The sequence below is a fragment of the Vidua macroura genome, chromosome 18, assembly GCF_024509145.1.
Source record: "Vidua macroura isolate BioBank_ID:100142 chromosome 18, ASM2450914v1, whole genome shotgun sequence".
Lineage (NCBI taxonomy): Eukaryota > Metazoa > Chordata > Aves > Passeriformes > Viduidae > Vidua > Vidua macroura.
The window spans coordinates 1,902,618-1,919,090 of record NC_071588.1 but is presented as its reverse complement, the minus strand read 5'-3'; the positions used below and the strand labels follow the sequence as shown (position 1 = coordinate 1,919,090).

The following is a 16,473-nucleotide window of genomic DNA, read 5'->3' as shown; positions in this document are numbered from 1 at the left end:
CAGCTCAGTGCAAAGTCTCAGTAAACATTTATTCGAAGCTTTGCCACAATTAACCTTAAGTTGATTTGTGAAACTGGTCTACAAATACTGAACTACGGAGTACATGGTTTGGATGGTCCGATAAAGGAATAAATAAAGGCATGTAAAGCTCTGTAAAAAATAAGTCTGGTACAGTTGTAACTACTTAACAGTATTACCAGTAGGATCTCGTATGTGTCTAGGATCAGAAGTGAACACACGGCATCTCTTCAGACCAAATCATTTTTACATGAACAATTGTACAAACTTAAACACTGTAATCATGAAACCTGATGTACAAAACAGGACGTGAAATCACTACCATCAGTGCCAACAACAAGTGCTACCACAGCAAATATAACTTCTGAATAAAAGGAAAAGATCGGTTTTTACATGTGCTGTCATCACAGGTCGATGGAATTATCCAAAAAGTTTAAAATACATGCGGATACAATAAAACCTTTTATTTTCCAACCCAGACAAAGAGAACTCATGGTCACTTAACGCCATTAGCTGCCAAATACGGATCAGTATGTGAGGCAAACCACACTGAAACACTTCTACACCACCGAAGAGCTAAGGTTGATACTGGTCTATTTTCCACACCGACGATGCAACGAGTCTTGAGAAGCAAACCACGAAGTGAAGGAGGCGCTAGAAGCACAGCACTGAGCCACGCCAGGTTTTACACTGCACTCTGACACCCAAAACCACTGGGGAAGCGTCACATTCCACAGGACACTCGGGTATCTACAGGTGTGTGCGTCCAGGGGAGCCGCCCTGCGAGGGCAGGAAGAGCACGGCAGGACCCCAGAGGCTGGGTCCTAAAGCAGGCAGGTGAAAACCCTCAGGAATAGGAAGAGCACTGCAGGATTCCAAAGGCTGGGTCCTAAAGCAGGCAGGTGAAAACCCTCAGGAATGGGAAGAGCACTGTAGGATTCCAAAGGCTGGGTCCTAAAGCAGGCAGGTGAAAACCCTCAGGAATGGGAAGAGCACTGCAGGATTCCAAAGGCTGGCTCCCAGAGCTGGAAGAGCACTGCAGGATTCCAAAGGCTGGGTCCTAAAGCAGGCAGGTGAAAATCCTCAGGAATGGGAAGAGCACTGCAGGATTCCAGAGGCTGGCTCCCAGAGCAGGCAGGTGAAAATCCTCAGGAATGGGAAGAGCACTGCAGGATTCCAGAGGCTGGCTCCCAGAGCAGGCAGGTGAAAACCCTCAGAACGCCATCGAGTTCCCGATCCCGGGCAGCCAGAGCCCATCCTTGGGGCTTGTGCCAGCTGCTCACACAGGGATGGGTTCTCCAGCAGCCGCAGGAAGGTCCAGGAGCAGGATGTGTCCTGCAGGAGCAGCCAGGTGAGGCTGTCCCTGTGTCACCTGTGCCCCAGCAGCAGCTCCCAGCAGGGCACCGCGGGCGTGGCTGTGGCAGAGCTCCATGAAGTCACGGCAAAAAGCTGAAGCTACCAGGGTTGTCCAGTGCCATCCCTGCCATGGGACAGGTGTCACTGCTGAGGGTTGTCCAGTGCCATCCCTGCCCTGGGACAGGTGTCATTGCTGAGGGTTGTCCCGTGCCATCCCTGCCATGGGACAGGTGTCACTGCTGAGGGTTGTCCCATGCCATCCTCACCTAGGACAGGTGTCACTGCTGAGGGTTGTCCCGTGCCATCCTCACCTAGGACAGGTGTCACTGCTGAGGGTTGTCCCATGCCATCCTCACCTAGGACAGGTGTCACTGCTGAGGGTTGTCCAGTGCCATCCCTGCCCTGGGACAGGTGTCACTGCTGAGGGTTGTCCCATGCCATCCTCACCTAGGACAGGTGTCACTGCTGAGGGTTGTCCCGTGCCATCCTCACCTAGGACAGGTGTCACTGCTGAGGGTTGTTCAGTGCCATCCTCACCTAGGACAGGTGTCACTGCTGAGGGCTGTCCCGTGCCACCCCTGCAGGTGTTACCTGCCAGGCTCGGTTTGCCCACAGGTGACACAGAGCCCTGCCAGTCTCTGAGATGCTCTGTGGGATACAAAAGCAGTGCAGCCACTGGCACGGGTTTCTAAAAAACAGCAAAAACCTCCATGGATAAACTAGATGGCCCAGTATGGAAAACACTTGTAAAAGGTATTTACAAAAGTTGAAAGAGATTAAATACAATACCACATTCATGTCCCCAAAAGCGCTTTCACTACAGTGCATGTTTAAAAATACAGAGCATTTTTAAAGTATATATATTTATATATATGTATATATATATTGAAGATTAGATTGTGCTTTAAAAAAATCGTTACTTCTGAATTTGACTAATGTGAAAACTGAGTGCTGGGAAAAATACTGATTAAAAATACCCAATTTTATATATACTGCTTTTCACATAACATTTTGCTATACATGGGATGCAAGTAAATATAAAAATACCATTTTTCAAGCAGCAGGGTGATCGAAATAAAGAATATCAATATAGGAGGGCTGATTTTACAAAACTAAGATAAATTATTAGAGTGAGACAGGGAGAAACTATAATCCAAATTAACATTTATATAATACTTTCAAAGAAATCTTTATCATAGACAACTCTCAATATATAAATGTTCAGTATTTTTAACTTTAACGTTAAATATGGATTACACAAAATACAATCTATGCAAACTGACCCATGCACATTGTCCCAAGAAGGCGATGGAGCCACTCACATGAGCATGGTTTGCAAACTTTGGTCCTCAGGTCTCAAATTTGGCAAAACACATCAAGACCTGACAAGCTTTACTAGTCAACTCCTAATTTCCAGGTTGGCATTTCAGCCCAGTCCTCTGTGCACAACAGTAGGGAGAACTGAGTCTACAGGGAAGACTCTGTAATAATATGGAAAATGAGCTGAAAAAAGGAATTTACTGTAATTTACATTTTCAGCTTGACAAAATGGACTATTTGTTGCCATAGTCCCTATCTGATCACAGGAAAGATTTTAAGTTGTGATAACCAGTTATTTAACAACTCTAAACCATGTACTTGTTAATAAATGGGGTGCAGGGGGATTTACAGGTGACATAAAAAATTAAAATGCATTCCAACCGTGCCAAGTGCATATGAACTTCAACCGTGTTGAACCGAAGTGATCACCAGGAGTAAAGGCCATTAACATGGATTTAAAAATAACCCCCATGGAAATGCCACACACAGACCCAAAGAGGTTAGGCAAGTAATACACATATTTCAAGAACATTAAACTCCAGCACAAAGAGAAAAATAAATTCGCCCCACAGTTACATTCAGTTAAGCATCACATCCAGAAGCTTTGCCCAGTGGAAGAACAAGCTGTGCTCAGCTGCCCCAGCCTGTCCCACCAGAGCTGGCACTGGCAGGCACACCTGGGGAACCTCCTCCTCCTCCTCACTCCCTTGCTTTGTGGCCAGGCCCCATCCCAGACCAATTTTTGTTGCGCTTTTTGATGTAGTTGTTCGTTTGGACCCTATGGAATATGGAATGCTCCAGCTGTGCTCCATCCTACCCCTCGTGGTATCAGAACTGTGCTCATCACTAGGGGTAGGTGCTTCCCTTCCCTCCTCACGTCTGTGTCCTTGGATGCTGCTGCTTCCAGGTGAAACCACATTCCAGACTTCCTTCCCTGAGGTTACCTTTGTTTCAGTAAACCAGCACAGCCAGTGATGCCCTACCAAGCTCGTTAGCTCTAAGAAATACAGAAACTCTGCAAAATAAAATTGCTCCAAAGCTCCACGGCTTTGAAAGAGAACCGTTTCCTGCACCCTCCTCTTAAAGGTGACTCGCTTTTCCCAAAACCTAATGAGGACATAGACTTCAAGCAAAAAGCTCCTATAAAACTATTGTAATTTTAGAAAAAAATCCAGATCTTCCTGAAGGTAATTTATTGCCGCTGATTGGTCCTGAGAAAGCTTTAAGCAACAATACATTTGCACGTGTTTCATCTGCTGCCTTTTCTGAGAAGGTTCTGAGAGTGGGTCCTGAGATTAAAAGCCATGTTTTAGTCTATGTACTTAAGCTTGGCCAATGCTTCACTGTGCAGATCGAATATGAATTACAATTTGTCGCGCTACATCTTCCTTCTGTGCCAATTTATTAAAGCAGATTTCCTTCCAGACACTAACAAATTAAAGTTCTCGGGATGAAATGCAATGATAAAATGCCACACGTGTGCTTCCTCACATTGGACTGGCATTTAAGGACTTCAGATCTTCCTTCTCCCTCATTCCCCACCTCCTGTTAAAAGCTATGGTGTGAATTTTTTGGCCTGGATACCAGAAAATTCCTCATCTGATACTCTATGAAAGGCAACTTCAAGGCAATGGAATAAGCCAACAAAAACAGAAAAACATTCACAACTCTGAAGAAAAAATATGGACCCACAGCAGTTACTTCTCAATGGAAGTGCTTGGTAGCTTGAGATTTTTTTTTTTTCTTTTTAACTGTTAAAGTGTCAAATTTGCATATGTTTAACTCAATTTCAATATCTGAAAGACTACTCAATTTGCTTTTATAAAAACTTTACAAAAGATGCTTTTAAATGCTTGTAAAAGTAAGCGTTTATCTACTGAGAAAATTCTAGTACTGGATAAAACTCTGAATATACAGCTGAATTTTGTAAATGTTTTTTCCTTTCTCCTAGAAGTCTAACGGCTGAGTGTTTAACCTAGACAAATTAAGTCTTAGACACGATGGAAAGTTATAACTTCGCACACTTTTTACCATGTGATGTTTTGTTGCTTTGTAACTTCGGATGAGACAGTGCTTAGGATTTTTCCAGAGCTGGTGTAGAGTGGTGAGTAGGGGCGGGTTCACTGCTCGCTGCCCCTGTCCAGGTTCTCGATCACCCTGGAAAGGCGGATGTTCAGCAGTCTGATCTGACTATCCAGGTGGTCCATCTTCTCCTCCAGGCTGCTGTTGCTGTTTCTTCTCCAGTAAAACCCAACCGGCCCCGTCATGAAGTAGACGGCTACGACGAAGCAGAGGGGCAGCACGGCGTGCTCCGGGTCGCCCTCGTACTTCTGCAGGATGTACACACAGGACAGGGTGAACAGGGCCACCCTGGCGATCCAGAAGAAGCGGCCAAACAGCATGTGCAGGAGATAGAAGAAGAATCCAAGGAAGAGAGATAAAAACCAGTAGGCCAGTAGAATGGCACCGATCAGCAGGAGGGCGCGGGTCGGGTTGTTGGCAATCGCTGCCGGGCTGAAATAATGAGTCAGGTTGGAGGCTGAAAAACAAAGGGAAATGTGCAGGATGTTAGTGAGAGCAGGCCGAGGGTGGCACGGGGCAAACACATGAGCACAGCTCCAAAGGGTCAAACCCCCACAGCAGTGGGGTCACGCCTCGTGTTTTCTACAGTAAAGGGTAAAGCTGGTTCACCTTTCACTCCTGGATGAACCTTCTTCAAATCACTGGCTCAGCTCCAGCATTCAACTGATCTCAATCCAGGAAAGGTACTAAAGGCTTTTTAAAGAGAAACCACTGTAGAGCCTGAGGTCAAAATTCATACTGGGGCTACAGACCCTGCTTTGTAAAAGCTACATTCTAAAGGCTCTCAAATGCATTTTTCTTTTTCTGTACTCCTCATTGATTTCCCTGCACTGTTCCTGGCTGTGTGAATCCATTTAATGATGACACCAAGGAACCAACCGTGACTGGTAATTCATTCTCTACACATCCTGTAGATACACATACAGAGATGGAATGGTGGGGTTCAGTCTTCTTGTTTGAAGATACTAATAGGAAAATCAAAATGTGAAGCAGAGAGAGACACCACTGATGGATGTTTAAGCAGCATGATAAAATGTAACTGTTTTCCCATTTGCTTGTAAACACTGATACAGGCTGAGACAGTTCAAGGGTGAGCAGGCATCACACTTACCATCAATTCCAAGAACATCTAACAAATCAGTCCATATTCTCCAGAATGTGTCCATTAATACATCCACCCCATTCACAAACCTCTCTGTCAACCTTGAGAAAAACTGAGAAATAAAATTGAAAATTAAAAAAATCCTCAATTCCTAAAGTAACACTTTGAGACTTATTCGTCATGAGTAGAATTATAATTCATTAAGCAAGAATTGCAGATTATTTCGTAGTCCCCACGGTAAAAATGGTAAATCTGACATTTTTTAAACTCTGTGAATCATGAATTTATGCGTTTCAATTATAGTTACTGTAGGTGATTTGGAATGTAAATGTGTACGTTGGCAAGATTTAAAAATGCACTTTATTGGCTTTACTATTGTTTTGAAGATTAGAGAAAACACTATTACCAACAACTGGCAAAGCAAACCGAAGAATTAGTTTTATCAAGCAACTGAGAGATGTCCCCAGCATCACACGCAAATGTCTGGGGTGTACTCGGAGGTCAGTCCACCAGAATTTATCCCTGCCTGAGGAAAGCAGGCACAGAGGAACGCACAGCTGCCTTCCTGCGAGTTCCGCTGGCCCCACGAGCACAGGATGCTCTGCCGATGCGGACAGACCGGATTTCAGCCGGAGGGCTCCGCACCGCCAGCGAGCGGCCCCGGCCGTCTCCCCCACCTCACACCACCGACGTTTAAGCATTTAGCTGCTATTTCCCCCCCAGCTTGCTGCAAGCCTGGCCTCCCGTTTTTCTCCCCACAGCAGCGTTCCGCCGCCTCGCACCGGGACGAGGCCCCGGCCGCTCCGGCACCGAGCCCCGCACCGCGGGGCGACGGGGGCGCGGGGCTGCGGCCCCAGAGCCGCCCGCTCGCCGCCGGAGCAGCGAGGCGGAGGGAGAAGAAGCGAAGGAGACGGGAAAGGGGAGGAAGAGGTGGGCGAGCAGCAACCTCACCTTCTGCAGGGCCCGCACGTTGTCCTCGCCGAAGAGGCCGCTGACGCCCTGGTAGAGGCCGCTGGCGGCGCGGCGGAGGCTGTTCTGGCGGTCGGCCCCGCGGCTCCGCGCGGCCCGAGCGCCGGGCCCCGCCGCGCCGAGCAGCAGCAGCAGCAGCAGCAGCAGCAGCGCCCGCAGCTGCACCCGCCGCGCCGCCGCCATGGCCGCCCCGCCGCTCCGCCGCCGCCGCCGCAGCGCCGCCCGCCGGCCGCAACAGCCCCGCACGGGCGGGGCTCCGGAGCGGCGCGGGCCCGAGGAAATGACGGGAGAAAAGGGCCACGGGAAGCGCCCGGGGAGCGGCCGGAGAGGGTCCGAGCCCTCCGCTCCGCCGCGGAGAGACCGCGCCCGGAGCGCCGAGCGCCGGTGCCTCAGGGTGCGGCTGTTCTGGTTTTCAGATTCTGTGCTGCTTTAGGGTTCTAAGCTTCGTGTTGGTAAGCTCTCTTCACAGAGTTGGTAGACAAAGCAATTCCTTCTCTAGCTGGGGACCAAGGACAAATGATCCAAGTCACAGGCCCAAGAGCATAAGCACCATGGACTGAAGAGAGAAAAACAAGCAGGATGGGACTTCATGAGCTAACACTACAATTGGACAGTTAACTCCAATGTGCAAATGGAGCAGAACTTACAAAAGTGTGAGACCCCGTGACCTGTCGTCTTTTTTTGTGACCATTTCTGGGTGCAGCCCTGGCTGGGTTCTTGTGCTGCCCAAGGTGGATCCACGGAGGAGAGATCCTTTTAACAAATCCCTGCTTTATTCTGTAACTCCGTCTAGTCTCTGTTCTAGGTCAGCCTTCTCAAGGCATCGTGCCCAGCTCGGGGCTGCTGAGTGCAGGAGAGATAAGGAGCTGCTGGACAGGGTCCAGCAGAGGCCACAAAGATGATTTGGGGTTTGGAGCATCTCTTATGAAGAGAGACTGCGGGAGCTGATTTTATACTCCATGTTCTTGATATTTAAACTCTGTGGCTCAGCCTAGGACTGGTAGCTGGTTAGACATTTAGAACACAGACATCTCTGCTGTGGCCTTTTTCCCAGTTTTATTCTGGCCAAAGCACTTATTTTCACATCTAGCAGAACAGCTTAGACATCTCAGCATTGTTTTCTATTTGGCCCTGGAAGGGTTGGGCCCACATCCAGGAAGGTACTTAGGATTCGATTTCAGCAGGATATAGATGTTTATATATTTATAAAGGGTGCTTTCATGTAAGATTTGCTGATCTGTTCTTACCTGTGTGCAGTCTGAAGCCTCATGCTCTTCCAGAACAGGTTGGTAGCTGATTTTTGGAGGTATTTTAGAGGTTCTTATGAGGTTTCTGGTTATCTGCCCTCAAATCCACGTTGTGCTTATACTCTGAGCACACGCTGAATGTCAGCTGCTGGGGCATTTCTTGCATGTTAAGAGCCTCATGATACAAAAAAAAAAAAACCACCTTGATGATAATTAGCTGTCATGAGTGTTCCTTTCTGTGCCTGGTATGATTCTTTGATTTGCTTTAAGCTGGCATGGCCTTCCCTCGTGCTGCTTATGGTTCAGTGGGTTGTTTGTGATAATTTGGGAACGTTCCTATTTCTCTGAGTGAATTTCTATGGGGGAATCCTGTCAAAATCCCTTCTCCAAAGTGCCTGTTGTTTCTTCCCATCTGTTCTTCACTGAGTTCCAGAGGCAGGCCTGTGGTAGTGGCTGCCCTTGGCACGAGGTCAGGACAATTTGGGAAACTTTCCTGGTATTTCATTGATATCCTGACCTGTCTCAACGAGCCCATTTCAGGTGTGTTTATCTCCCCAAATACCCAGCTCTTATGAAATTACGTGGTATTTCACCTTCCTCGTTTAAATAAACCAAACAGCTTCTGATCAAAGAATACATTGCATCATGGCATGAAACACAGATCTCAGCCACACTCAGCTGCTTAGTGAGGAGAGCTGGGAGGTTTCTAGAAAGGTCCTCTGGTGAGGGTCTCACTGTGCAGAGGAGGCATGAGTGTGCTTCTCTATTTCTTCATCTGCACTAAAAACAGTGTAAGTTGTCTTACTCAGAGATAGGGATTCAACACCAATTTGAACAGTGTTTAGAAAAAACTGGGGGCTTCTAGGGGTCTGAGTTTTAGCAGATCTCTTTTTGTTTTTCATCGTTATACTCAAAAAAGTGGCATGGCCTTAAAGAAAGCCAGCTGATGTTACAGTTCTTTACCTCACTGACCTTTATATTTCTGTCTTTGCTTCATCTCAGCCTCAACCTGTCATAGCTGATCTCTTTATGACCATTTGTCATTTTAGGCCTTTTTTTCCTTAATGAGGTTTTTCTTGCAATGTGTCAATGTTCCTTTCCTTTCCTTTCCTTTCCTTTCCTTTCCTTTCCTTTCCTTTCCTTTCCTTTCCTTTCCTTTCCTTTCCTTTCCTTTCCTTTCCTTTCCTTTCCTTTCCTTTCCTTTCCTTTCCTTTCCTTTCCTTTCCTTTCCTTTCCTTTCCTTTCTTTCCCTTTCCCTTACCCTTTTATTTCTTTTTCCCTTTCTCCAAACACCTTTGATTTTGATTCCGGTTACTTTTACTCCTGACACCATATAGAGCTTGCAGGGATCATGGACATCACATGAGCCAGGAATTTCTTATTCTTATCCAGACTCATTAACCAGCTGGCTGATGCTCTGTATGTAGGACTTAAAAAAAAAAAAAATCCAAAATCTTTAGATATCTTAATCCAGTTGTTGGTTCAAGGGATCATGGTCTGGCCATGGCGTATTGCCGAGATTGCCCCGAGGTATTATTACAAAACTTTTATCTCATAGATTCTGGCATTTCATCAGTCAGTTTAGTCTTGCAGGTGACTCCAGGTTACCTCAGGGCCCACGGTGGGGTAGTGCCATCAGCAGCATTATTGCTGCTCACCAGCTCTGAAGCATCTTTTGAACGGCCCCTAATCTAATCTGAGGCAGAAAACATGATTTCGTGCCTACCCTATTATTACTATTAGCAGGCATAAGGCAAGGCTTAAAAGGATTAGGAAATGGACAATTCCAGTTAATCTTATTCAGGCTATTTTCCTCTGGCTATCCTAATCTAGTCTCCAAACTAATTGCAATAGTCACTGCAGTCCTGTTAACGCCCATTTTCTCATTAAAGGTTTGTTTGATTTTCCTTCTTTCACTTCTGACTTTTCCAAAGTCACTTTTGAAAGAGGGAAAAACTGGTTTGGATAAGGGAAAACTGGAATGAAGGCAGGGAACATGGATGCACAACCCCCTCTTAAAAAAGGACACGATATTAAAACTGCTGCTAATAAGGGAGGAAGTGCTACCAGGCTTTCCTAAAAGCCCAGTTTTATCCGTAAATTCATCAATCCCCTTCCTCCCTGAGCTGTAACCGGGTCAGTCCTTTCTAAATTACACCTTTTTCAGTTCAGCTAGAGGATTTTTAGGTCCCTTCTCAGGTGATTTAGCCACTCATTTTCTTTTTAAGAGTTCAGGTTACTTTGGGTAGGAGAAAGCGACAGTTTTGCTGCTGCTTTTAGAAGGAAACACTTGGCAGAAAGGGTGTTTGAGACATTGGCATGGGCTGCTGGGGGAATGACCGGCCCTGGAGGTGTTTCAGGAAAGGTTGCACGAGGCGCTCACTGCCGTGGTGTGACTGACAGCGTGGTGTTGTGTCATAGGTTGGAATCGATGACCTCAGATGTCTTTCCCCGCCGAATCGGTTCAGTAACTGAGCTTTTTTTTACCCTAAAAGGGGCAATTCCGGCATCGCCTCGGCGCTGAGGGGAGCCGCGGAGGGACCCCTGCCCCTCCCGCCGAGCGGCATGAGAGCGCTCCTCTGATTGGGCACGCCTCCCCCCGAACCGGCCGCTCATTGGTCGGCAGGGAGAGGGGGGCTTAAGAAACCTCTGCGCCGATTGGTCCCTGCTGGCGTCGGCTCTTCCCCCGTCGGGCCAGCCGCGAGGAGAGCGGGCTCTGGGCTGATGTGGGGCCAGGCGCGCCGCAGCCAATCAGGCGCGGCGGCGTCCGGGCCGCGGTGCGCCGCGCGGGATCCGTCCGCAGCGCGGGCCCGCCCGGCCCTGAGGGGCGCAGCGGCGGGCGGAGTCACGGCGTGGCTGGGTGGAAAGCGCTGCTGCGAGCATCGGGGCCGGCCTGCCACCCAACACCGCCTTGTCGTCCAAAGCGGAGCCCGCAGTGCCGTGTCAGACCTTTCCTTAAACGGCGTGATTCCACCACCTCGCTGGGAAGTACATCCCAGTGTGGAATTTCTTCTGGGAAGAAATTCTTAATGTCCGACCTAAACCTCCCTCCTGGCGCAGCTTAAGGCTCTGTGCTATCACTTGTTCCCTGGGAACAGAGCCTGACCCCCCGGCTGTCTGCTCCTGTCAGGAGCTGTGCAGAACCAGAAGGGCCCCCCTGAGCCTCCTTTTCTCCAGGCTGAGCCCCTTTCCAGCTCCCTCAGCCCCTCCTGGGGCTCCAGATCCTTTTCCCGCTCCATTCGCTTTGCTGGACACGCTCTTAATGTCCTCCCTGAACGGAGAGGCCCAGAACTGGGCACAGGAGTCGCGGTGTGGCCTCAGCAGAGCACGGCTCGGTAGGCGGCCCCACCCTCCTAAGCTGTGGCCCCCTCAGTAAAAATGACAGATTACAGCTTCGCTTCCAGTCCCGGCGAGGAGCGCCGCAACCATAGACGGCACCCACCAGGTGTTTGCTCAGGTGTAATGCTCCAGCTGTCCCACGGCTGGCCCTAAGCTCACCGCAGAGCAGGGCAAGGCTCTTCCTCACCGGGGGTAAATGGTGCGGAGGGGCTGCCCGGGGGTCTGAGGCAAAACCCGCCTGCCCCTTTTGCGTTGTGAAGTGTTTACGACACTAACAGAGCTTTAAACCTGCGTGGGTGCACCCACTGGTACACGACATGCGGGCAACCAATATCTCTTCTGCAGATTACAGGAAGATGGATTCTCCAGGCAGAACCCCAACACGGGCTGAAGATCCCAAGGCCATTGAACCCTCTGGCACCTGGACACCGGAGCTCTCGTCCTGCCTTCTCCCTTATCTCTGTGCTTGGCAGCTGTCCGGCCATGGATTTCATACTTCCCCTGACCTCCGAGCGCTGCCAAGGCGAGGGAGGCACGTCGGGCAGATAACGTGTTCCCATTCCGCCTCCCCGAGTCCCTCAGGCTCTGGGGAGAGTTATTTAAAAATACGCCAGATTTAAGGCCTGTCTCGAGGCAAATCAAAATTGTGGATTGTTTAAATCACGTTTCCATCGCCTTCAAATTTAATAAAGGAGTTGTATTCTGGTAGCACAAAAAATCTGAATGAGATACAGAGCAAGTATACAATCTGCTACGCTTATTTTACTTTCATATACAGTACGTCTGCATAATTTCCCATCAAATTCCCATTTTTGAGGAATTCCCATGAATTAGAAGCAAAACCATGACCTTGAAAATAAGTTACATAAGCAGCACGGGTACACCGTGAATCGTGGAGTCCTTTAGGTTCTACAAGACCCTTAAAGATCACGGACTAGCAGTGAATTGCTAAAAAAATAAAGCACGTTAAGTGCTTTATTCCAACCAATTCCCGGCTGAAATCGGTTGCTGCAGAATCTCGATGGTCACTCGCAAAGCCCACATTTAGAAAGCAGAGCAGCAACATTAAGTTTTAATCCAAGGTGCAAGCTGTGTAGGCTGGGAGCGTTACACAAGCGCGAGGCCACGGAGAAACGCGTTTCTTGCCTCATTTTTGGGTCAAAGACACTTGTTGGTACTTCTTCATGCCTCCTTGGGGGTGGAAAAAAAACAATTAAACAGAGCGGCGGCGGTTTAGCGGCGATCCGGTGAGAAGCGCGAAGCGATGGTTCCTCCCGGGGTGCCCACGCGGCGTCTGGTGACCTTTAGAGGGGACGGGGCGGCTCTCGGGTGTCCGAGCGGCCGCTCCCCCGTTCATCCCGCACCGCCCGCGCCCTCCCGGGGCCGCCGGCGCGGCTGACCCCGCTCTGCCCGGGCCGTCCCCGCCGCCCCTCCCCGCTGTCCCCGCTGTCCCCTCGGCGGGCGGGGCGGGGCGCACCGCCCCGCACTTTTCTCTGCGGCGGAGGGTTACGGAGTGATGCGATCTCCGGCGCCTTTAAAGCGTGCGCCGGGCGGAGGGCCCGCAGTCAGCGCCGGGGCGCGGTGGGAGCGGTGCGGTTCGGGCCGTGACGGTGCCTGCGGGACGGACGGTGCTCGCCTCGCTCCACTGCCGCCGCCATGTCCCGGGAGCCCGAGATCATGGAGTCGCAGGTGATGTGGGAGCCTGACACGAAGCGCAACACCCACATGGACCGGTTCCGCGCCGCCGTGGCTAGCAGCTGTGGGCTCCGCTTGGGTGAGCGCTGGGCGGGGGCAGGCGGGCTCTTCCTGGGGCCGGCAGGCGCTGCCTCCCCGGGGTGGCTTCACCGTGGGCCCGCGGCAGGTGTGAAGCCCGTCCGTGTGCCGCTCAGGTCCCGGGCACCCCGCGGGTACGTGGGCACGGAGCTGCGGGCGGGATGCCCTGCTTGAGCCCCAGCCAGAGGCCTCCGGGGCAGCATCCGCTGGAGCGGAGGTATGCACAGCTAGGAAGGGCAAACAGCCTTATCTGCGCCTGCTGCTGCGGCTGGATGTCAGCCCAGGCAGCGCTACCTGCGGAGGCTCCCGGTCTGGAGAGGCTAGCAGAGGCACCGGAGTGACTTCGTGCTTTAAAGGGATGTGGGAAGGCCATGGCTGAGGTGAGTGTAAGCCCTTAGCACGATCCTTCAGCAGCAGAGGCATGTGAGAGTGGAGTTATGGTCACCTCACCGTGAAGAGTACGTGTCTTACAGCAGTCAGGTACGCTGGGAGGTGAATGGTGATGCCTAAGCTTGTTCAGTGGTGGAAGTTGCTGTGCATCTTCCACGGCTCTCGAACTGCCATCCCTGCTTTGTGCTTGTTCAGAAATACCTGTGTGGTTCTTCGACTTAGAAATAACCTGTTGCCTCTGAAGTGAGGCCCGCTTTGAGCAGGGGTTTGATGTCCTGAGGTGTTTCCAACTCAGAGTGTTGTTTTTTCCCATAACTGCTGGCTGTAGGTTTCCATGTCTCCAGGCTGTCAGGGGTCAGTGGTGCTGGCCCTGTGGGCTCAGCTACATCATGGGCTGGGTAAACTTCAGTGCACGTGGAAGTCAAACCCTTCAGTTCTGACTAGTTCGTTTTATATTGTTCTCACTAAGTGTTTGGGGCCTATATAAGCTGCTTGTGTAGCTTTCCTGTAATCATTTATCTGATGGAAGGTGAAAGGAGTAGTTTTGGCAAGTGGCTTGGAAGCTTGTCAGTCTAGTATGTGTGTCAGTGGTGTGAGCAGGCACGTTCTGGAGTGGTAGCAGTGCCAATAGTGCTTCTGGCAGTTCATGTCTAGGAAACATTTCCTTACCTTGATTACTGTGTGGGTAAGCCAGCTCGTTATTTTGATTGCTGGTAACTTCCTATTGGAATCCAGGTGTGCAGTGTCTTAACTCTCCTGCTGGATGGGAAGCAAGTTAATCAGAGTTTTAGGCAACTCCTGAGTGGAATGATGTAATTGGTGCACATACAATCAAGAGCAAATGCAGTTTCAGATGGGCTGCCTGTGTTTATGGCTGAAACAACCAGAACTCTTTTCATCCCACTTGGAAGTGGCTTTCTCTATTGGAAGGTGCACTCCTGTGTATATTTAGAAACCTTTGTCAGCTTCCATTAGGCTTGCACTGGTGCTTGTTGGTGTGAGTGCTATTCACAACAAAGAATGGATGCTCTCCCACGTTAACATGTGGACTCTGAGGAGAGCTGAGGGCAGTATAGTCCCTTAGACAATGGTTCTGCTGGGCCCTGGAAATGTAATAACAAAATGCAGTGTTTGTTTGCTGAGTTACAGGCCTGTGCCCTGAAGGACATGCATGCTGAAGCTTATTTGGAACAAACTGTTTGTGCTGTAAGAAACCAAATTAATAGTGACCTGTAGCTTCTTTTTGCACGTATCAAATACTTTGGAACAGGTGGTACAATTGGGTTTTGAAGGAGGAAGTGGAAAATTGAATTCTTCTTGTGTCAAGTCTTTGTGCAGCTGAAGTGTGGAGTAGAGGGTAGTGATGAGTAACTTTGGGGTGTAAAAAGGGTGTGTAGAGGCTGGGATTTGGGCAACATGTGGATAAAATCTGTGTTATGGAGCAGTCTTTGCCTCGTCTATCAATAATACCTAGGGGATAATCTCACTTGGATGGAAAGGACAGACTGGGTGGGGGAAACAGTTAAGCAGTGGCTAAGTGTGAGTAACAGTGCAGAGATGGTTTTGAATATTTTTCTTTTAAAAAGCTGGAAGATGTCCTCCTTGTAGAAAAGGGATTGCAAAGATGACTTTTGCAGCAATTGGCTGGATAAAAGGCTGGAAAACCAGAGATAATTGGTGAAAATGCCTTTGAGTGGTTTAGCTGAAAGCACCAAATAGGGAACAGTTGGCAGAGCAGGAAACTTACTGTCACTGATGGCAGAAACATTTAATTGGTTCCTGGCATAGCTTCAGATATTGTGGACACGATGAGGAAATGTCACTTCCAAGCTTGCACTGGGAATTTTGGCTTTAGTTATTCATACCTAGAACTGTTTCACACTAAATATCAGCATTTAGTTTGAGTTTTGGGCTTTATTATGCATGCTTCAGGTTGCTTCATGTGTTTCACAATTGGGTAAGACTTCAGCTGCTTATTTGCATGTTTTTAATGACAGGCTGTGGTTTTAATATTTAGCTAGTAAACATATTGTTCAACTTCATTCATGCTGTTTCAGCATGGAAAGGTGAGCTGCAGTTTGTCAGACCTCATACTCACTGAAAATTAGATGTACTTCCTGTGACAGTTGATGCCACAGCTGGATAAAGAGTGCCTCTAATCTCTGTGTGCCTGAGCTATCAGAGGCCTTTGGCCCCAGACTGGGACCTTACAGCAAATGTCTTTTGTCAGGAAGCCTTGTTTATCTTTTGCTGTGTGAAAGTGTCCTGTCGATAGATAGGAAGTGTCAACAAGCAGGACTTGTTTAATCTTCAGTTGCACGGATGGGAGGGGAGTGTGTGTAGGTATTGCAGGGAGCTGTTAGAAAAGGTCACTGTCTCTGTGGTGGCAAATGGCTCAGAACAGTCAGGTGAAGTGATGCCATCTGTTCAGGTGTGCAGGTGCACTCTGTTGGCTCTACAGTCACTTGCTTCGAGCAGAAGTGATCCACTCTGGGGTCAGATTTATCCTCCTCATAGTTTTGACCACAAATTTTCTTTATCCGGGATATCCCTAATTGTAGTTTGCTGATCCCTGTAGTTCTCTGCATAATGCTGACACATATCTATTACTTCCAGCCAACTATGATGATTTATACCAGTGGTCAGTGGAGTCCTACTCCGACTTCTGGGCAGAATTCTGGAAGTACAGTAACATCGTCTGCTCTCGCCTCTACGACCAGGTAAGTTCAGTGCTTATCTTGCAGCAAGTGTGACACAAAGGGGAAATAAACTGATGTTACAATCAACCTTTTGACCTCCTCTTAGAACTCTGGGAAGTGATACAAGGTATTGGCCTTGTCCTGCATTTCCCAGTGTGGTGGATGGTGGTGTTCTGTT

General features: G+C 49.1%; 2 protein-coding genes across 2 annotated transcripts in view; one reads left to right on the top strand and one right to left on the bottom strand.

Moving 5' to 3' along the window:
* Positions 1 to 8: 8 nt before the first annotated feature.
* On the bottom strand, positions 9 to 7,030 carry BRI3BP (BRI3 binding protein). The gene is made up of 3 exons (XM_053994065.1): positions 6,830 to 7,030; positions 5,888 to 5,990; positions 9 to 5,233 (listed from the first exon to the last, which is right to left on the bottom strand). The coding sequence occupies exons 1-3, from the start codon at positions 7,028 to 7,030 to the stop codon at positions 4,815 to 4,817; spliced, it is 723 nt and encodes a 240-aa protein (XP_053850040.1). The 3' UTR covers positions 9 to 4,814.
* A 5,879-nt stretch (positions 7,031 to 12,909) lies between these two features.
* The window catches only part of AACS (acetoacetyl-CoA synthetase), a 37,692-nt gene continuing 34,128 nt past the window's right edge, over positions 12,910 to 16,473 (top strand). The window contains exons 1-2 of the mRNA XM_053994082.1: positions 12,910 to 13,207; positions 16,213 to 16,316. Of these exons, the coding sequence (XP_053850057.1) occupies positions 13,090 to 13,207; positions 16,213 to 16,316 (222 nt within the window). The 5' untranslated portion in view covers positions 12,910 to 13,089. The remainder of the gene's footprint in view (positions 13,208 to 16,212; positions 16,317 to 16,473) is intronic.